Below are 22,478 nucleotides of genomic sequence, written 5' to 3' on the forward strand. Positions count from 1 at the left end.
CACTCAATTGTGGAATATAATGAATAACATAAACTGATGAACAAAACTAGAACTAGAGAAAAATAATATTTTAGAATAGAAGTAATCCTGTTATTTGCAGATTTTTAATATTTCCTACAACCTTTGTGATATCATACTATGTTAGTACAGTGTTGGTAATATTATTATACTTAAAATCCCTTTTTCCTAAAATATTAATGTTTATTGCATGTAATATTATATTTAAGATCATTTTTCTTGAATTGATGTTCACTGCATGTAACATATTTAAAAGTTTTTTGTGAGATATTTATGTTTATTGCATGTTACATTATTATACTTAAAATCATTCTTGAAGTAAACAAAAGCTCCCATTTAGGAATAAATAAATGAACTGCCTTCAACATTGTAGATACACACACAAAATTAACATTCTCCAGCCAAGCCTGGAGATCGCTGTAACCTGGCCAACATCTTGACTACAATCTCATGAAAGACCCCAAATCAGAACTACCCATCTACACCAATCCTAAATTCCTGACTCAGAAACTGTGAGTTAATAACTGTCTAGCATTTTAAGCCACGAAGTGTTTTAGAAGTTTTATAATAGAGTAATAGATAACTAATGTGTGCATCTACAAGAAATATACTTTAAATATAAAGACACAGGTTGAAAATAAATGGTTGGAAAAACATATACCATGAAAACAGTAAGCATAAGAAGTCTGGAATAGGCAAAGGATTCGAACAGACACATCACCAAAGAACGATACACAGATGGCAGAGAAGCACATGAAAAGATGCAACATCAAGTCATTAGGAAATGCACATTAACTCCACGATGCAATACCACTACAGGCCCATTAGCTATCTAAAATTAAAGTGACTGTACCAAGTGTTGAAGAGAATGAAGAGCTACTGGAAATCTTGTACATTGCTAGTGGAAATGTAAAATGTGCAATTGCTTTGGAAAACAGCCATTTCTTAAAAAGTTAAACACACACCTACCCTATGATCCAGTCATTCTACTCCTCGGTATTTACACACATACAGAGACCTGTACACAAATGTTCATAGCAACTTTATCAGTAGTAGCCAAAATGTAGGAACAACCCAATCAGACTTCTGTTTCTTACAATAAAAAACTTCTCAGCGATAAAAAGGAATGAACTATTCCGACGGTATAATCTACAACATGGATAAACCTCAAATTCCTATTGAGTAAAAGAAGCCACTCCCTCTACTAGTAAAAAGAGTACACAGTATATGAGTCCATTTCTATAAAACTCTAGACGTAAGTTAATCTGTAATCGGAGAAATCAAGTCATTGTCGCCTAGGGATGAAGGAAGTGCTATCACAAAGAAGCATGAGTAAGCTAGGAGCAATAGAATATTCATTATCTTGATTTTGCTGATAGTTTTATGAGTGTATACATGTTTCAAAACTTATAGAATTGTATAATTCATATAACTTCAGGTTATTGTATGTTAATTTACTCTCAATAAAGCTGAAAATATAGATGGTCACCTTTATACATACTTTATATTTTTATCAGAATATAAGCAAGTGGGTTAAAATATTTTTTAAAATATGAGAAGCCTCTCAAAATGCACTCAATGTACAAGTCAGTGTAAAAGTCACCTGAGCTGGTATCAGCCCCATTCTTGCTCTGTCAGCTCACCAGCTGTAACACATGGGAGAATGGTTTAACTTCTCAGGGGACCTCAGTGTTTTCAAAATGATCAAGTGATTGATTAGAACTAGCTGCTCCATAAGGTCCTTTGGTGCTCCCAGTTGTATAACACTTCCTGGTTTGCATGAAAGAAAGCTAATTTATATTCTCCTTGGTTGTAGGTTTCCAATGCACACAGTCAGCAGATGGACGACCTCTTTGATATCCTCATTAAGAGTGGAGGTAGGTGAAAAGTCACATCAGATCCCCAATCCCTTATCACAGGATATGAAAGTTTTCCTCTAGAGCTTACATAGTCTTCTAACTGCATTTCCTGTTTTAAAATCTGTTACATTTAGGCCATTAATACAACTTACTTATGAATGGGGGGAGGCCATTGTTAAAGGTTAAAATACTAAGATAACATTAGATTTACCCACAGATATATATACCTGCTGAAAAAGACAAACCACCTCAAAATAGCGAAGTAGACAGATATAAATTCCACCTTGAAAACTTTAAAACTTGCTCCATGAGTTATCAGTCATTGCAATCGGATAAAAATATTCCAATTCATGAGTTAATTTTGTAACAACCAAGTCACCTACCTTAGGTCTAATAACTTGATTAATATTCAAAGGCAATTCTAAAACACTTTCTACATATAAATGAAAATCTTCAATTTTACAATGTGTCACCTTAAAAAGGGGTAAGGGATATGAACCATACAAAACATCAAGGATATCTCTGCCTCAGTTTATAAGTACTTCAAAAATTCAAATGCTATTTTAGAATATTTTCAAGTAGTCTTAAATTTACCAGTGAAAGGAGTTTTATTCAGATTTTTAAATAGTTATCAAAATTTCTCCACTCATGCCAGGTACTATTTGATTTTGTTGTTAATGATCTTGTCAGTGTTTGACAAAATATAGAAAATTCTTGATATTTGACAACACATCTACATATGTGAATAGCATTTTTTTTTTTTTTGCGAATAACTATATCGGCCTCGCAAAATTGTTTAAACTCATGATATAGCTAAACTATGGAAATTCGAGAAACGTATATTCCATGCCTTGAATTTAAAATTTTAAAAATGCTTTTTGCCAAATCTGGTTAAAATACTTTTTTTAATGATTAAAAAGAATAATTTTACAGCCTAAACTTAGAAATGAGTTATATTCTAAAAGAAATGATTTTTATGGCAAAGTATCTAATAGAGTATATTATTTCATCTTATTATAAACTAATACTAGTAATAATGAGAAAGAGATTTAAGTAGTTGATTATAAGACTAGTTGTTCTTAGAAGTATAAATTGCACTTTCAGCTTTCAAAACAATTCTAGAGATGACTCACAGGTCATGGGAAGTGAACTGTCCTGAAACACACACAGCTGAGAGGAATCTTCAGTGTTGTCTCACCTATTTATTTACATAGCCCAGTCACTGAGTTGGAAGATCTGTTAAGTAAAATGTTTAGTGTATTGTATATAAATGAAATCAAGTCAGATTATCATATATATTTTTAAAGTATCTTTTTCACTTTCTTATATGTAGCTAAGTGAACACTGGTCCATTAATTTTCTACATGATCTGGCAAGGAGTAACATATAACTAGTGCTTCTTAAGACATTTACCAAATCCTCAAGATTTTATATGAACTGAAAAAAACAAGACACATAAGATGGCCCACCTCATCTTAAATCAGGTCATACGATGGCATTGTATCTTTTCAGAACTTTATATAGAATGGATATGGCTAAACTGGACACATAGTTCAAATATAATGATAAAAAAGAACAAATATAGTTAGGTCATGCATTACATAGGGCCCACATTTTCACATTCACTCTAGGGTAGTGTGCTGCTGTGATTGCAGATTTGTGGTACAGAGTAAGACCTGAGCCCTATCTTAAACCTACAGTGCCTGAGGATGGGACCCAATGATCAGATCATCTAAAAACATCATCCTACCTGGTGGGATGTAATTGCTTTTAATGCTCACTCTTACTAAAAGGAACTGAAAGCATGTCCGAATGCTATAACGTAAATGTTTATTTAACTAAAATGATCCGTCTTCCTAAAGGTCACCAGGGGCCAATAGCATTCTCTTCCTACTTCTAAGATGGGCTGTGTATTAAGTCGTCACAAAATAGTAAAATAACTCCGTAATTAATAAAAAATGTACATAGCAGTAAATGTTTACTTACTAATTATTTATTTTGCACAGAAATTTCCCTCCCTATAAAGGAAGAGCCTTCTCCTATTTCCAAAATGAGACCAGTGACAGCCAGCATCACCACAATGCCAGTCAACACAGTGGTGTCCCGGCCACCGCCCCAAGTCCAAATGGCACCGCCCATATCCTTAGAACCTCTGAGCAGTTTATCTGCCAGCTTAGAGAACCAACTGGAAGCTTTCTTGGATGGGACTTTACCTTCAGCCAATGAAATTACCCCACTACCAAGCAGCAGTGAGGACCGAGAGCCCTTCTCCCTGATCGAGGACCTCCAGAACGACCTGCTGAGCCACTCGAGCATGCTGGACCCCTCACACTCGCCCATGGAAACCGCCGAGGCCCAGTTTGCCGCGAGTACGCCCTGTCTGTCACTCGACCTCTCTGACTCAAACCTGGACAACATGGAGTGGCTGGACATCACCATGCCCAACACGTCGTCGGGACTCACTCCCCTCAGCGCCACTGCCCCAAGCATGTTCTCTGCTGACTTTCTAGACCCCCAAGACCTGCCATTGCCATGGGACTAACACCACAGATTTCTCGTCCGAGTTCACGAGGTTTAAGAAGACGATTCTAAAAGGTCAGTTTTTAGAGACAGATCTATAGTTGCATCATTGCAATGAAAACATGTTGTCACAGAAAAAAACGAATAGATGGTCACAGCCTGGAAACCAAGTTTGAGAACGTTTCATTGCACCCAGCAGTGAATGTCTGCCGTTTAATATAGCAGAGGGCCTTCTGAAAAACCACTAGTCAAAGAAGACCTCTGTTTCTCCAGACTTCAGTAAAGAATGAAAAGCACCTTTAGATAAAAACATAGAGTAATGTGTGCAGGATAACGACATGCAGATTCTCTGGTAATCAACTACATTTAAACCTCTGTGGTCACTTTCAGGCCCTAAACACAAGGCAGACAGCTCCACTCAAACAAGAATGCTGGTGTGAGGGCGGTGAGGGACCACCGCACCCGTATTTCTAGCGGGGCCCGAGCCGGCCCAAGGCGCAGCAGGGATCAAGGGCAGCGGAGAGCACCAGCCAGGCGGCGAAGGCTTCCAGCTGAAGACTTTTGGTTCCATTCAGAAACCAATGTAATATTTTTGTGTTGTAGTTTATTTTGTGAGTTTTGGAATCTTCCTTTAGATTTCCAAATGTAAATGAAAGTTCTTTCACTATAACCAGACAATGTCTTCAAAATACTTCATAAACAATCCCCTGTAAAAAGTCTGGGTCTATTGGTAACACTGAAAATTCTGCTAGCAGTCCTCTGGGTTGATTAGATTGACTTAATGTGTAAATTAGACATATATTTGTGCTATGTTGGGATTTGTACAGCCTACGTGGGGATAAGGAATTGGGTATCCAGTGGCCCTACTTTTTTAATAAGTCACATATTTCTAGAGTACTTGAGACACATGTATTTCTGTATTTTAAGAAATAACTTTCAGGTAACCAGACCCATCTCAAAGAACTAAGAAAAGGCTTTAGTGTATAATATCTTTCTGAGCTGGTGAGTTGCAAAGCGAAGGCAAGGGAGGAGTCTGTCGTTCCCGGACATTCCCACACCGGTTACAGGTGAGCCTGTCGCCGAGTTGGCCTCTGGACTCCTGCTCCGGCTGCCTCTTCTGCTGCCCATCCTGTCATTGCTTTACAGCTTTGGAACTGGATGTCATACCTGAGCTCTCACTATGTTTTCAAGCCGAAGATTGAAAAACTGGAGGTTTTATTCATTTTTTATATAGATAAAAAGTTATCACATTTGTTGAGTAGTTTCTTAAGATTTTTCTAAAATGCCAACTATTACAGGATTTCTAAAATGATTTTGAAATAGTCATTTAAGTACATGACTAAATGTATAAAACTGAAAAAAAAACCTGAAATCTACCAAAAAGTGTGGAGGTTTTCATTAAATAATACTCATGCTCTCCACCTCCCCTGTGTGAGCCTGGCGTCAAGTTGCTCTCTGGGTCATTGGTGACTGTTCCCACGGTGACATGTAGAGGCAACCTGACCCATTATTTGGAAAGAATTTGTGAATCATTTCTGGGTTTGTGTTTTGCCTAAGAGCTGATCTTATTTCAAATTTTTATTTCAGTTTGTAAATTTCACTACATGTAAGAAAAGTCCGTTTTTCCAGAACTCAGTTGCCCAGGACCCTGGAGCCCTCTGTTAACTGGCCCTTCCCAGCCTGAAGTGCGTCTGAATGGTTCCGGGCAGAGGCGGTATGCTCAGTGTAGTCTGCGGTGAGTAGTTTGTTAGAAATTGGTCATCCCACGCGTGGGATCCAGATGCTGCTGTCTGACCAAACCCAGCAGGAGTGTCGCCATCACCGTTGTGGGCACTACGTGCATCTTCGAGTCACTCCTTTCAGAAGGGCCTGTCTCCGGGGCAGGGCTGTAGATTCAGAAAGGTACTTTCTTTGGGCAAGTCTTTGAGATGGGTTTTTGTCTGGAGCTTATCTGTCCATACTTGGACTCTAAGCATCGTCTTTATTCAGATTTAAATGGCTTATTAGCACCAGACATCAGCGGGACTGTAGGAGGCAACTGAACAGCTAGTGCTGCTGACTCGCTGAAGAACTTTGTGTTTTCATCTTTCCAAGCTGTGTGCATAGATCGTTTCCTAGCCCCCTGTTGAAACATGCCACAGAAGGCTGCTCTCCGAACACACGCAGTGCAGAGAATGCCGCCTCATTAGCCTCCTCTCTTTGGACTGTGTTGCTAATGTGCCCACTTTACATCTGTGTTCACTTCTTCACATACCAGCATTTTGTTTAGGAGGAAGGAAGGCAAGGAGTCCAGTTATAAGTCTACCAGCCACCTACTCACACCATTCCGCTGGGCCCTCCAGGCCGGAGCAGCAAGCCGGGCATCTGTAGGATCCCAGCTACATGTTCCAGGTTAGAGGGAGGACACAGATCGTGTGCAGCATGTGACATGACCAAGATGACACTCTAATCAAGGCTCCTTTGCCCAACTCACTGTACTTAGGGATAAATGCAGGGGGAAAGGTGTGTGCTAACGAGGACTGTTTGTGTTGTTTGGGGTGAGGTTTAAAGCCAAGTCAGAACAGCCGGTTGGGTTTTCGTCTGCAGATGTGTAGTTTAGAGGAGGCACTGCTACAGGGACTGCTGTAGATCATCTTGCAGAATACCCTACTGCCAAGAAAACAACTCCTAGAAATGTATTCTCTCACATCCAGTCTTATTTCCCTAAATATTCCTGAAACACAGTAGTATCAAGTTACCTTTCTGGTGTATATAGGTATGCAGTCATGTCCTGGGGGTGGGATGCACAGAAGTTACACCAAAGCTTCTTACATAGTCTTGGGCGTCTAGAGTGTGTGGTCGTCTTGTACATTTCAGCAAAGCATGTGCTAGAAAACTAGGGACTGTTAGTGGTTCGAGTTCTAGTGTTTTTCCTGAAATGTGCAATCTACTGTATAGTACTTGCCACGTATTTGTACACAGATGTATTCTGAATTCATAGAATTTCTCATTCAGATACTGTTTGTGCTTGTTTTATATGAATATTTTTATAATCCTAAAGAGATCTTATTTAAATTTCCTTTTTAAAAACTGCACAGTCCTGTGACCCATGTAACTGACGCTTTGGTAAGTGCCGTTTAGGAACAGTGGCCAAGGCAGTCTGGTTTTGCCTCCACACCGCCGCCTCTCGTAAGCAAAGTGAAGGTAATAAGATAGCAACTGAGAGCTGTGTCAGGAGCATGTCACCCATTCTGTCACCAGAGCTGACGCAGGCTTCCTCACCCTCAACCCCAGATCATTCCAGGTCACACAGCTTGCTTCATCCTTTCAGAATTCCCACTGGCCAGCCACAACAGCTGACAAGACAGCTGTCCCCACAAGTGATGGGACAGTCCCTCTTCTGTCCGCAACACAGTGGCCGGAGGGAAGTGGTAAAGCTTGCTGGCAGCACCCAGTGCACACCACACGCTGTTCCCAGGGGCCGCCTGGCGGCAAGCCTCACCCAAGTTGCTGTCAGTCAGGTGGGGAGCACCCAGCACCGCTGGCGACTTTCAGAGAACTTTAGGGAGAATAGTCATCAGGAATCTACCAGCCGAGCAGCACGGGTCCATTTAACCACATTCACAATAACCCTCCATTTTTCCATCCATCACCAAAAACATGAATCCTGGCTACGGGCAGCAGAGCAGAATACCAAACGGACTGTCCACTACTCTTCAGGCCACAGAGTTAGCCCAAATTACCAAAAACATTAACTGGAAGGTCAGGTTTATCAAGAAACACAGCTTACCAGTGCGGACGTGTGTGTGTGGAGAGCATCCTAATTGCATTTCAGCTCATCTTTTACAAGTGGCTTCAGTCAAAACTGGAAAATAATTCAGATGTATTAATTCCTTCTCAAACTTTGTAGATCTTGCTCAGTGATCTTTCCAGGCTACATTTTTACGTGTGAAGTGACTGTCTGCATGACAATGTATGTTCTTCCCTGCTCACCCTTCTGTCAGCATTCGAGGGAATGCATCATTGCAAAGGGTTTCTACCAGAAATCTTTGATTCGCGGCCTGTAATTTAAAAAGCTGCACATGTTTACAGAAGCGCTCTAACCCTCCACATGAACACATTGCTCTGTGAATCGTTATTGAAAAAAATGTCACAGTCTTGTGACAACAGGATGGCAATCTCAGATCTACAAGGTGCTGTCTGGAATCAGATAAAATTTGTCAGTGGCGATATCAACACAGCTGTCGTGTTTAACAGAGCTTTGTGCCAACTACTATGTCAAAGCTTTAACCAAGTTCATGAATCACCGAGACTCATAACAATTACCTCTCTACATTACGCTCTAAGAAAAGTTGCTGATTTGGTAGGAGGAAGAAGCATTTAGGAAAGGGTTTAGTATTTACCAAAAGTACTTAACCTCAAGTAACCAGTAGTAATGCAAACTTGCTTTAAAGGAACCAAAGGCATTGCCAAGTATTTGCCAAAAGGAGGCACTTTTTATTTAAAATTTGAGACTAATGAGATCTCAAAAATCAGTCCCAAAAATGTATTATCCATTTAAGGTTATAATTTTCAGAGGTGTAGATATTTATCATTTTCATGTAAAATAGTATAGATTTGTTTTGTTGGTTTAGGATAGTACATATTTAGTAGTAATACAAAGTTTTTTCCTTTCTACGTACAACTTAGTTTTCTTTTCTTGCTTGCAATAGAAATGCAACGTGATAGGTGTTTCTCTTACTTTCATTGTCACATTATGTCTTAGCATCTCACTTTATGGAAAAAAAAAAAAGAGAAAATACCAATCTACAGAGCCCTGCTTATTAAAGCACTCACTTAAGAAACAAAAAATTATGGCAATCGGGGGTCCATTCATGTATTGCCTTTATGTTGTTTTTTAAAAGAAAAACCATGATGCCTTTGTATTTGCTGTTTGCACCCCTGAAATCAATTCCATATCATGTTTGAATGCCATATGTTTTGCACATGTACTGTACATAGGTAATGCATACTGTATTTTTATATGTGTGCACATTTATCATCAGATCTTTTGTACATAGTGGCAGTATTGTAGCGGATCGGAAAATGTTTGATATCTCAGCAATTTTGCATTTTTGTGTCTCAAATAAAAAACATTTTGATGTACTAAGATTCTTGCGATGCAGCGAAAAGGCCACCCTATGGGTCAGGAGAGCACTGTGGCCTGAGGGTGGGAGACAGAGACACCGAGTTTAGGACATGTCACAGCAGACGGTCGCCACAGAAGATAAGTGGACTCATCGGACGGGTTTTGTAGATCACACATCAAGTGAGCAACCCTCCCCCAGGCCCAGCGATGCAGACTAGAAAACAGGTAGTAGCTGAACTGGAACCTGACAAGATTTACACCAAAATCATCTTCCTCATCATAAGGAAGCACTGGACAAAAGGCATGATAAATATGTAGTTCCCCTGGGGGTTGATTGATACACACATGCACGGTGAAGACTGACTCACGCTCTGATAGTAATAACTGCAGCTCCAACAAAATTCCTGGAAGACCCCGATAATCTTTTAATTTGGCCAAGTTTCAAAGCAACTATATGAGGTATTTTTATAGAGCATATAAAAAGGTCTTTAGAATTCAGTATTATTTTGGTAAGATAATTTTGCAGAGACAGGAGACACACACATTTAATTTTCAGCCCAAAACCCCATGGTTAAAATAGTTTGAGGAGGACAGCTTCGAATTTTCCTCCTTGCTTTGATGAAATAAAATGGTGAGTAAACTTGATTGACAACTTTCATTATCCTTGCTTGAGCAGGGATAGGAAGAGAGAAAAGATCACTGATTGCCTAAATACAACAAAATGTTCATTATCCATGACATTGAGAAGCCAAGATAACGGCCTCACCAGACCAGTACGTGGATGATGCTTTCAAGTTGCCAAAACATTTGTAACATCACTTACTACCCAGCCAAGACCCTGCCCTTGAGGTGAGAAAATTATGCCGACGAGTGCTCAGAAAGGGAATGACCAGGAAGAGATGGTGTTGGAACATGGAGAGGACATTCCAAGCAGAGAAAGCAGCCTGGGTGAGGTCCGAGTTAACGAGAGATGGTGGTCGAGGTGAGACCCTGCTCGCCAGGCCGCTGGCGGATCCCGGAGTATGGTCGCAGGACAGAAACCACACAGGAAGTGCTGAGACACCGTCTGGAAACATGGAGACAGGTGCACATTCAAGGACCCCAGTTCTTGGGGGCTTAGAGTCACCCATAGATAACTGTTTACATTGGGTAATACAGGGTCTTCGAAAGCTTTTCAGATATTGGACATAGTCACCATTTGCACCTTTATATCAGCAATTTGCTCTAGAATTGAGGTGAATACCAAAGCATTTGTAAATGCAGACACCCACACACTTAGTGATAGCTGAAATGAATGATAGCTGGACCACATTACAATAAAACACAAGACCAACTTCAGGACAGGTGTAAACTAAATGTCACGAACAATTTCATGTGTCACATAATCCTGAAGATTCCCCCAAGTCACCTAAATCACCATTCCTTCACCCCTTCTACAAATAGCTTATCTTCCATTTCTGATGGGCAGTAACTTTCAGAAAGAAACCTCATCCTAACATCCTGGCTACCTCTCCTGCTCATTTTATGACAAGTTAGTAAAACTACCCATTATTGTACAACTAGACAAAAACACGGACATGCATCAGCTTTTGTAATTCCTCTCGGGTATGAGGGTGACAGAACTGCTGCATGTGGCCCCGCAGGTGGTTATTCCCGTGTTCTCACTCCCGCCATGCTGCAGAGACAGAAGACACATGCATCCAAATGCTGGCACTGTCCTGTCCAAAGCTGACATTTTTTTAATATATTTTTATTGATTTCAAAGAGTAAGGGAGGAGGGTGGGAGAGAAACATCAATGATGAGAGAGAATCATGGATTGGCTGCCTCCTGCATGACTCCTACTGGGGATTGAGCCCACAACCTGGGCATGTGCCCTGACCGGGAATTGAGCCGTGACCTTCTGGTTCATAGATCGATGCTCAACCACTGAGCCACTCCAGCTGAGCCAAAGCTGAAGGTTTCGACTGATGGTGAAGAGGGAGGGGTTTTTACCCAGGTTGATACCTGAGAATATCAAGTATTTCCCATCAGAGGCTCAAATATACGCCTCTGTTTTCTCACCCACAGCTGGATGGAGTCCAGGTCACACTAAGAATGGTAAATGCAGCTGTCTGCACACGGATTTCTGGGAGGCTGCAGTGGTTTTGTTACAATACTTCTTCAAGCAGGAGGAAAGGTCTGCAAAGCTATTTAAACAAGTACCCTTGTTTTCTTCAGTTGTCTGTTAAGCAACTTGGAAAGTGAACCAGGACATCACATTCACTAGAGAAACAGAAGCTACAACGGGAAGACCAAGGAGAACAGGTGCTGTGACCCAGTGCTGCTTGCCCTCCCCCCACACTCCTGGTACACAGCGCCAAGGGACAGGAAGGAAACGGGAGGCAGAATGACAGAATAGCAGCAAGATGATGCCAGGCCCTGTGCCAAACACTTTATATGCATAACCTCATTTAGTTATCAGTCTATGAACTCGGGACTTTTATTATCCCCATGTTAGATGTGGCAACTAAGGACAGAGAGGGAAATGACTAGCTTGAAATTACAAAGGAAAGAAGAGTGTAAATTTTAGACCCAGCTCTGACACACCGAAACCCAGACCATTTCTGTAGACTCAGTACATAAAACTCTCCGTTTTCATTCAAATACCAGTTCAACTGACTGGCTGACTTATTCATGTCCATCGTGAAGTTCACCCCAACTGGGTGTCTCTCCAGCCTCCTCAATCTCACAGGTTTTAAAAAGTAACTACATCATGGTTAAGAGCATCAGTGTTACAGCTTTTACTAGCTTAACTCTAACCAGAACCTGGGTTACAAGACTGGGGCACCTTGAATGAAGGAAGCCCACTGAGCAGGCCACACACAAGGACTCCTTATGAAACTCTGCCCGTCTAGCCTGGGACTTCAGTGGCCACCTGCGTACATCTGAAAGCCCAAGAGTCACTGAGCAATTTTACAATATCTAGCTAAGTTGAAAATAAAAATTCTGTGACTCAGAAACTCAACCTTTTTTGGTACATACCCTTGAGAAACACACGCACACAGGCAATCACTTGCAAGAACTAACACTAATTTACATTGAAAACAGCCCATCTGCCTTTCATTGGGAGACGGTTTAAACATAGCCATCAACATAAATGAACTAAATCCAATATGACAATGTACAAGAATCTGGAAATGAAATGCTGAGGGAAAGGAAAGCACAGCATGAAGCCTACATAATTCAAGTAACATTTTAAAACGCTAATGCTGTGCATTTGTCTATACTTAATGATGCAAAGTATAAAAGCGGGTGGTAAGGATTCACATCAATAGCAAGATTCACAATACTTCTGGAAAGAAAAGGGAATGGATTGTGGAGGGTGTAAAGTAACATTGATTATTTTAACACTGATTATTCCGTTAACATTGATTATTTTAACATTGATTATTCGTTAACATTGATTATTTTATTTAATTTCTTACATTAACATTTCTTTACTGACAGCTGACTTCTGTGAGTTGGGAATATTTCATGTAAAAAAAGATTACTTTAGAAGTAAAAAGAATTACAAAGAAAATCCATTAACAACTAGATGCCAATAAGTTAGTTAACTAAGGTAAACAGGCAAATTTTAGACATAAGACACAAGGAAGACACAAGCTACCAAAAATTGACTCAGGAAGAAATAGAAAAATTGACTAGACTTAACAAGTATAGAAATTGAATAGAAATTTTAAAAACTACAAACAATTGCCTAGGCCTAGATAGCTTCATTGGCAAATTCTACCAAACATTTAAAAAAATATATCAATTTTTTACAAACTCTCAAAAAAAAACAGAATAGGAGATAATATTTCCCAACTCATTCAACTAGTATTTCCTGATACCAACACCACACAAAGATATCACAAAGGTGGCAGGGGAAAAGACCATATTTCTAATGAATATACATATAAAAATCCTAAACAAAATTCTATCAAACCAAGTCCAGCAACGTACAAAAAGCATTATACACCATGACCAAGTGGAGTTTATACCAGGAATGCAAAGTTGATCTAACCCCTGAAAATCAATTAATGTAATACACGATAAGAACAGAATATCGTACAAAAGCTGCATAATCATCCCAGGAGATGCAGGGAAAGATTTTGACAAAACCAACATTCCCTCATCAAACCACAACCTACAGTAGATACACAAAAGATGAAAGAACCAAAGCATACTGCAACGATAACAAAAAATCATCAAACCACAAAGGAAGATAGAAAGGGACAAAAGAACTATATAACATTAAGAAAACAATGAGCCCTAGCCAGTTGGGCTCAGTGGATAGAGCGTTGGCCTCTGGACTGAAGAGTCCCAGGTTCAATTCCAGACAAGGACACATGCCCAGGTTGTGGGCTTGATCCCCAGCAGGGGACATGCAGGAGGCAGCCGATCAATGATTCACTCCCATCATTGGTGTTTCTTTCTGCCCCTCTCCTTTCCTCTCTGAAATCAATAAAAATGTATTTAAAAAAAAAAAAAAAAAAAAAAAAAAACAGAAGAAAAAAACAACAGTGAACAAAATGGCAATAATATGCCCTTCCTTATCCATAATTTCTTTACATTTAAAACAAATTCTCCAAGTCAAAAGACAGAGTGTCTGAATAGATTACAAAACGAGATCCAATCAGGAGATCCCCTCTGAAGAATGAGGGGTCCCAGCCCCACACCAGGCCCCGGGGCCAAGGATCCCAGCCCACACCAGGCCCCGGGGCCAAGGATCCCAGCAGTGCCAAGAAGAGAAGTCCCCATAACTGCTGGCTATAAAGGCCAGTGGGAATTAAGGCTGAGACAGAGGGCTGCTGGAGTCCCAGGCATTCCTCTTGAAGGGCCTATGCATGGACTGACTTAGAGCTCCAGTGCTCAGGCAGCAACTCAAAAGGCACCAGGGCCATACGGTGAGGAACTGAATTGTCTGGCTTTTGGGCAAGGGCTGGAGGAGCAGCTTTCTCCCGGGAGGAAGTGCTGGCTGAGGCCTTTGTTCCTCTGCGAACCCTCTGCCCACAGAGCTGGCAGGGTGGTGCCATCTCTGAGTCTCTATCAACCTGGATGACGTTATTCCTCCCGCCCTGGTGATTCCCTGAGACCCTGCCCTACCAAAGCCATTGCCAGTGGCTTTTCCATACAAACGTCCTGTTTTGGCTCATGCTGCGACTTTCCTAAAATCTCAAACAAGCAGCATCTGGCCACAGTGTGACCCGTACCTCTTGCTAAGAGGTCCAAGGCCCGGCACTAGTAGCAGCTGGCCTGGGTTGGCAGCTTGGCCACTTCCAGGCATCTCCAAGCCCAGCACAAGTAATAGCCATCGGCAGATCACTCTGTAGCTCATGCTGGGTGGCCCAGGGCAGGGCACAGACAGTGGCTGACCTTGGCCTGCACCTCCCAGGACGCCTGAGAGCCAATGAGCCAACATGCCCAGTGGACAGCTTCAGACTATGTCGAAGCACCACCCCACCCCCCCAAGGGACATACTGAAAGGCTGGATTCAACAGCCTTCAAAGCCCTGCTGAAGTCAGTCCTACTCCATGGGGTCCGCCCCTGCACAGCGGATCCCCCGTGGTGGCCAGTGCTCACAGCCTACTGGCCTGGGGGAGTAGATCCCTCCTATCAATGTGCCAACAGCAGTCAAGAATCAACTACAACAGAAGGGTGTACACAGCTCACACAGGGGGCATACCTGGAGTACCCTGCTTGGGTACTAAGTGGCATAGCGGGAAGGCTATGCCACTGGGCTCTGCACAAAACCTACTGCATAAGGTCACTCTACCAAGACCAGGAGGCACAGCAGGTCTACCTAATGTATAGGACCAAACACAGGGAGGCTACCAAAATGAGGAGACAAAATATGTCCCAAATGAAAGGACAGAACAAACGTCCAGAAAAAAAAAATAAAATGGAGACAAGCAAGCTACTAGATGCGGAATTCAAAAGACTGATTATAAGGATGCTCAAGGAACTCAAAGGAAGAGTAGATGAACTTGGTGAGACCTTCAACCAAGAGATAGGAAATATAAAAATGGAGGCAGAAAACAAAGAACCAGTCAGGAATGTAGAATATAATAACTGAAGTGAAGAATATGTTACAGGGAATCAACAGTAAGAGCAGATGAAGCAGAGGATCAAATCAACAATGTAGAAGAAAACAATCAGAACAGCAAAATGGAAAAAGAAGCCAAAAAATGAGAACAGTTTAAGGAGCCTCCAGGACAACATCAAGTGTACCAATATTTGCGTCATAGGGATGCCAGAAGAAGAGAGCAAGGAATTGAAAACCTATTTGAAAAAATAATGACAGAAATAGACATACAAGTCCAGGAAGCACAGGAAGTCCCAAAGAAGATGAACCCAAAGAGACCCAGACCAAGTCACATCATAATTAAAATGCCAAAGTTTAAAGGCAAAGAGAGAATCTTAAAGCAACAAGAGAAAAGCAATTCATTACCTACAAGGGAGCTCCCACAGGACTGTCAGCTGATTTCTCAACAGAAACTTTGCAGATCAGAAGGGAATCACACAAAATATTCAAAGTGATGAAAATCAAGGATCTACTGCCAAGATTATGCTATCCAGCAAGGATATCATTTAGAATTGAAGGACAGATAAAGAGCTTCCCAGACAAAAAAACTAAAGGAGTTCACCACCACCAAACCAGTATTATAAGAAATGTTAAAGGGTTTTCTTTAGGAAGGAAAAAAACAAATCAAGAATATGAATTTTAAAATGGCAATAAATACATATATCTATCAACAATTATTTTTAAAGCAGATAGATTAAATACTTCAATCAAAAGAGAGATAATGACTGAAGGTATCACAAATCAAGACCTTTCTATATGCTGCCTACAAGAGACTCACTTCAGATCAAAAGAGACCAACAGACTAAAAGTAAAGGGATGGAAAAATAGATTTCAAAGTTGCTTCTCCAACAAAACGCTGGTGTAGCAATATTTATACCAGGCAAAATAGACTTTAAAACAAATACTATAATAAGAGACAATGAAGGACAAAGCAATTCCACTTCTGGGTATTTTTCTGAAGAAACCCAAAATACTAAATCCAAAAGACATATCTCCATATGTTTATTGCAGAATTATTTACAATAGTCAAGATACTGAAGCAATTTAAGTGCCACCAATGGATGAATGGATAAATAAGACATGGAATATGACTCGGCCATAAAAAAACATGAAATTATCTGCAACAACATAGATGGACCTAGAGGGTATTGTGCTGAGTGAGATAAGTCAGACAGAGAAAGACAAGTGCCAGATGATATCACTTATGTATGTGGAATCTAAAAAAAAAATAGGCAGAGGAGAAACAAACTTATATCTACAAAGACTATTTTGACTGTTGCCAGATGGGAGAAGTATTTGGAAAATGTGTGGAAAAGGTGAAGGGATTAAGAAGTACAAATTGGTAGTTACAGAATAGTCATGGGGACATAAAGTTAATTGGGAATATACTAATTAGTCACCCTATATAATAAAGAACTAATATGCAAATGGTCATCACGCCCTCACGTGCTGGGGCCAGGGGACCTGAGGCTGCACCCCCACGCCCCCGCCCAGGCGCCAGGGGACCTGAGGCTGCACCCCCTCGCTCTGGCGCCAGGGGACCTGAGGCTGTGCCGGGGAAACTGAGACCGTGCCCCCTGCCCGGCGCTGTGCCAGGGGACCTGAGGCTGCACCCCCCACCCAGTGGGGTTTGACGGGGGACCTGAGGCTGTGCCCCCCCACACACAGCAGGGTTTGACGGGAATGGGACCGGCCAGGTCTGGGTCTCGCACAATTTCAAGGCACATGTGGGTGGGCGGGGACTTGATTTTGGGTCCCGGGGCATGCCCCAGACTCTGATAGGAGGGAGATTTTTATATACATTTTACTAATTTTCTTTCATCTCTGACACTTCTATTATAGAGATAGGGCAAACAGCAATATTAAAATATTGCCTCTAATTAATTCCCTTTTAATGTGCACGAATTTTGTGCACCGGGCCACTAGTAATATAATAACTACGTGTGCTGTCAAGTGGGTACTAGATTTATTGGGATGATCACTTTGTAAGTTATATAAATGTCTAATTACTGGATTGTACACCTAAAAATAATACTGTATGTCAACTATATTTGAAAAATAAAAATATTTAAATTTTTTTTTAAATAAACAAGATCCGACAATATTCTGCTACAAGAGACTTGCCTTAACTTTCATGATATACACAGGCTGAAAGTGAAAGATGGAAAAAGATGTTCCATGCAAATGATAACCAAAAGGGAACAGAGGTAACTATATGGTATTTGGACCAGACAAAACAGACTTTCAGTCAAAATAAGACTTTCAGTAAAAAATAGGGAAGATCACTCACTATATAATGATAAAGGGGTCAGTTCATCAACAGGTTATGACAACTGGAACAGTATTGTACCCAATACTGGAACACCTAAATATATGTAAGAAATATTAATAAAACTAAATAGAGAAATAAAAAACAATAAAATAATATTAGGGACTTCAATGCCCCACGTTCAGCAATGGATAAACTACCCAGACAGACAATCAATAAACAATGGACTTGAATGACATTATAAACCAAGTGAACCTAACAGACATACAAAGGTCATTTCATACAATATCAGTAGATAAGAAATTCTTCTCAAGCAGACATGAAACTTCTCCAGGTTAGATCATGTGTAGGCCAAAAACAAGTCTTAAATTTAAGTAGACTAAATTGATGTTTCAACCACAGTGGCATGAAACTAGAAAGAAGTAACAGGAGGAAAATTAGCAAATTCTCAAATATATTTGAAAATTTAACAACATACTCCTGAACAACCAATGGTCAAAGAGAAATCAAGAGGGAAATCAAGCCCTGACTGGTTTGGCTCAGTGGATAGAGCATCAGCCTACGGACTGAAGGGTCCCAGGTTCGATTCCAGTCAAGGGCATGTACCTTGGTTGCGGGCACATCCCCAGTAGGGGGTGTGCAGGAGGCAGCTGATCGATGCTTCTCTCTCATCGATATTTCTAACTCTCTATCCCTCTCCCTTCCTCTCTGTAAAAAAATCAGTAAGATATATATATATATAAAAAAAAAGAGGGAAGTCAAAAAGTATTCTATGACAAAACAAAATGGAAACACATTGTACCAAAACTTTTTGGGATTTAGCAAAGGCAATTCCTAAGAAGGATGTTTTTAATGATAAATGCCTACATTAAGGAAAATGAGAGGTCTTAGATAAACAACCTAACTTTACACCTCAAGAAAAAAAGAACTAAGAAAAAAAACAACTAAGCCCAAAATTGTCAGAAGGAAGAACATAAAATGGTGAGAGCAGAAATAAAATGGAAACTAGAAAGACAACAGAAAAGGTCAATAAAACCAAGAGTTAGTTTTGAAAAGATAAAATAAAATTGACAAACATTTAGCTAGACTAACCAAGAAAATAACACACTGGGCTCAAATAAAATTATAAATTAAAGGAGATATTACATATCACAGAAATACAAAGGTTCATAGAGATTACTATCAACAATTATACACCAACAAATTACATAATCTACAAATATTGGATAAATTCCTAGAAACATACAGCCTACCAAAGACTGAATCATGAAAAAATAGAAAACCTGAACAGACCAAAAACAAGTAAAGCAACTGAAGCAGTAAATAAAAAAACACAAACCCTTCCAAGAAAAGAAGCCCCAAGCGAGGTGGCTTCATGGGTGAATTCTACCAAACATTTTTAAAAAGAATGCCAATCCTTCTCAAACTCTTCCAAAAAATGGAACAGGGGGGAACACTTCCAACCTCCTTCTACAGGGCCAGCATTACCCTCATGCCAAAGCAAGATAAAGACATTACAAGAAAAGAAAATGACAGGCCAATACCCCTGATGAATATAGATGCAAAAATCCTCAACAAAATGCTTGCCAACCAAATCCAACAGCACCTCAAAAGGATCATACACCATCATCCAGTAGGACTTATCCCTGGGATGCAAGCCTGGTTCAACATATGCAAACCAATAAATGTGATACACACACTAACAATGAAGGATAAAAAACATCTGATCATCTAGCTCAGTGGTTCTCAACCTTCTGGCCCTTTAAATACAGTTCCTCACGTTGTGACCCAACCATAAAATTATTTTCGTTGCTACTTCCTAACTGTAATGTTGCTACTGTTATGAATCATAATGTAAATATCTGATATCAGAATGGTCTTAGGCGATCCCTATGAAAGGGTCATTCGACCGCCAAAGGGGTCGCGACCCACAGGTTGAGAACCGCTGATCTAGATAGATGCAGAAAAAGCATCTATTTGACAAAATTCAACACCTTTCAGGATAAAAACTCTCAAGAAACTGAGCATATAGGGAATGTACCTCGAAATAATAAAGGCCACAAAGGACAAGCCCACAATTAACATCATAATCAACAGTGAAAAGCTAAAGGATTTTCCTGGAAGATCGGAAACAAGATAAAGAAGCACATTCTCACCACTTCTACTCGATATAGTACTGGAAGTCCTTGCCAGAACAATTAAGCAAGGGGGGAAAAGCATCCAAAATAGAAAGGAAGAAGTTAACTCATCTGTTTTACAGATGACATATTTTATATAAAAGACAGTAAAGATTCCACCCAAAAACTGTTACAACTAACAATGAATTCAGCAAAGCTGCAGAATGCAAAATAACCATGGTAAAATCAGTATCATTGCAGTACACTAACAATGAACTATCCAAAAATATTTAAGAAAAGAATCCCGTTTGCATCAAAAAGAATAAAGTACTTATGGAATATACTTATCCAAGGAGGTGAACAATCTACACTGAAAACTATAAGACAGTGATGAAAGATACTGGAAATTTGTGAAGACAAATAAATGGTATGATATTCCATGTACATGAATTAGAAGGATTAATGTTGTTTAAATGCCCATGATACCCAAAGTGATCTACAGATTCAATGCCTTGCCTATCAATATTTCAATGGTATTTTCCACAATAGAACAAACAATAGTACTAAAATTCATATGGAACTTCAAGAGACCACAGATAGCCAAAACAACCTTGAGAAAGAAAAACAAAACTGGAGGTATCACACTTCCTGACTTCAAAGTATATTACAAAGCTATAGTATGATACTGGCATCAAAGCAGACACAGAGACCAATGGAACAGAATACAGATCCCAGAAATAAACCTACACAAACACATATATAGTTAATCTTTGAAAAGGACGCCAAAAATAAACAAGGAAAAGATAGTCTCTTCAATAAATCTCATCAGGAAAACGAAATATGCTATGCAAAACAATGAAATTGGGCCCAAATACAGTAATTAATTCAAAGTGGGTTGAAGCCCTAATTGTAAAACTTGAAACGATAAAACTTCTATGAGATAACCTAAGAAAAAGGTTCCTTGGCAATGATTTTTTTGTAATATAACATCAAACGCACAGGCAATAAAGTCAAAAAGAAACAAGTGGGACTACATCAAACTAAAAAGATTTTGTACAGCAAAGGAAACAATCAACAAAATGAAAAGGTAACCTACATACAGAATGGGAGAAAATATATGCAAACCATATACCTGATAAGAGATTAACATCAAAAATATATAAACTCATACAACTCCACACAAAAACAAAACATCTGATAAAAGTTGGGCAGAGGACCTGAACAGACATTTTTCCAAAAAACATGTATAATTGACTAAAAGGCATATGAAGAGATTCTCAACATCACTAGTCATCAGAGAAATTCCCATCAAAATCACAATGAGATGTTACATCTCATCTGTTAGGGTGGCTAATATCAAAAAGACAAGACATAACACGTGTCAGAAAAGGTGTGAAGGAAAGGGAACCCTCAGACACTGTTGGTGGGAACGTAAATTGCTATAGCTGTTATAGAAAAAAATATGGAGGTTCCTCAAAAATTTAAACATAGAACTACCATCTGATCCAGCAATCCCACTTATGGATATATTTCTGGAGGAAATGAAATCAGTATCTAAAAGAGACTATCTGCACCCCCATGCTCATTCACAATACCCAAGATATGGAAACAACCTAACTGTCCAGTGAGTGGATAAAGAAAATATACACACACGTGCGCACATACATACAGGGTGTGGTAAAAATAGCTTTAAAGTTGTGAATGTGCACAATACAGTTTATTCTTGTATTGTTATTTATTTATTATGGTATTATTTTCTACTAGAGGCTCAGTGCACGAAATTCATGCATGGGGATGTGTGTGTCCCTCAGCCCAGCCTGCACCCTCTCCAATCTGGGACCCCTTGAGGGATGTCCGACTGCCTAAATGGGCAGTCGGACATCCCTCTCACAATCCAGAACTGCTGGCTCCCAACCATTTGCCTCCCTGCCTGCCTGACTGCCCCTAACCACCTCTGCCTTGGCTCCCATTGCCGTGGCTTTGTCCAGTCGGGTCACCCCTAACTTCCCTCCCCTGACAGCCTGGTCACCCTCGACTGCCCTCCTCTGCAGGCCTGGTCATCCCTAACTATCCTCCCCTGTAGGTCTGGGCCCCCCCAACTGCCCTCCCCTGCTGGTCCAGTCACCCCTAACTTCCCTCCCTTGCCAGCCTGGTCACCCCTAACTGTCCTCCCGGAAGGCTTGGTCACCCCTAACTGCTCTCCTCTGCAGGCCTGGTCATCCCCAACTGTCCTCCCCTGCAGGCCTGGTCACCCCCAACTGCCTCCCCTACTGGCCTGGTCACCCCTAACTGCTCTCCCCTGCAGATATGGTCCCCCTCAACTGCCCTCCCCTGCAGACCTGGTTCCCCTCAACTGCCTCCCCTGCTGGTCCGGTCACCCCTAACTTCCCTCCCTTGCCAGCCTGGTCACCCCTAACTGTCCTCCCCAGCAGGCTTGGTCGCCCCTAACTGCTCTCCCCTGCAGACCTGGTCACCCCCACCCGC

The 22,478-nt window shown here is 40.6% G+C and overlaps 1 protein-coding gene and 1 long non-coding RNA gene across 5 annotated transcripts in view; one reads left to right on the plus strand and one right to left on the minus strand.

Annotated features, from left to right (window-relative positions):
* The window catches only part of MKL2 (MKL/myocardin-like 2), a 205,780-nt gene extending 196,258 nt beyond the window's left edge, over positions 1 to 9,522 (plus strand). For 3 of the 4 annotated variants that reach the window (XM_006759669.2, XM_006759670.2, XM_006759671.2), the window contains 2 exons: positions 1,835 to 1,895; positions 3,884 to 9,522. In XM_006759669.2, coding sequence (XP_006759732.1) covers positions 1,835 to 1,895; positions 3,884 to 4,419 — 597 coding nt within the window. In that variant the 3' untranslated portion in view covers positions 4,420 to 9,522. The remainder of the gene's footprint in view (positions 1 to 1,834; positions 1,896 to 3,883) is intronic. The other variant, XR_435455.2, reaches the window with a different exon arrangement.
* Positions 1 to 22,478, minus strand: part of LOC102752457 — a 43,258-nt gene that overhangs the window by 4,357 nt on the left and 16,423 nt on the right. The window lies entirely within an intron of this gene.

The sequence above is a fragment of the Myotis davidii genome, unplaced genomic scaffold (assembly GCF_000327345.1).
Source record: "Myotis davidii unplaced genomic scaffold, ASM32734v1 scaffold1115, whole genome shotgun sequence".
Lineage (NCBI taxonomy): Eukaryota > Metazoa > Chordata > Mammalia > Chiroptera > Vespertilionidae > Myotis > Myotis davidii.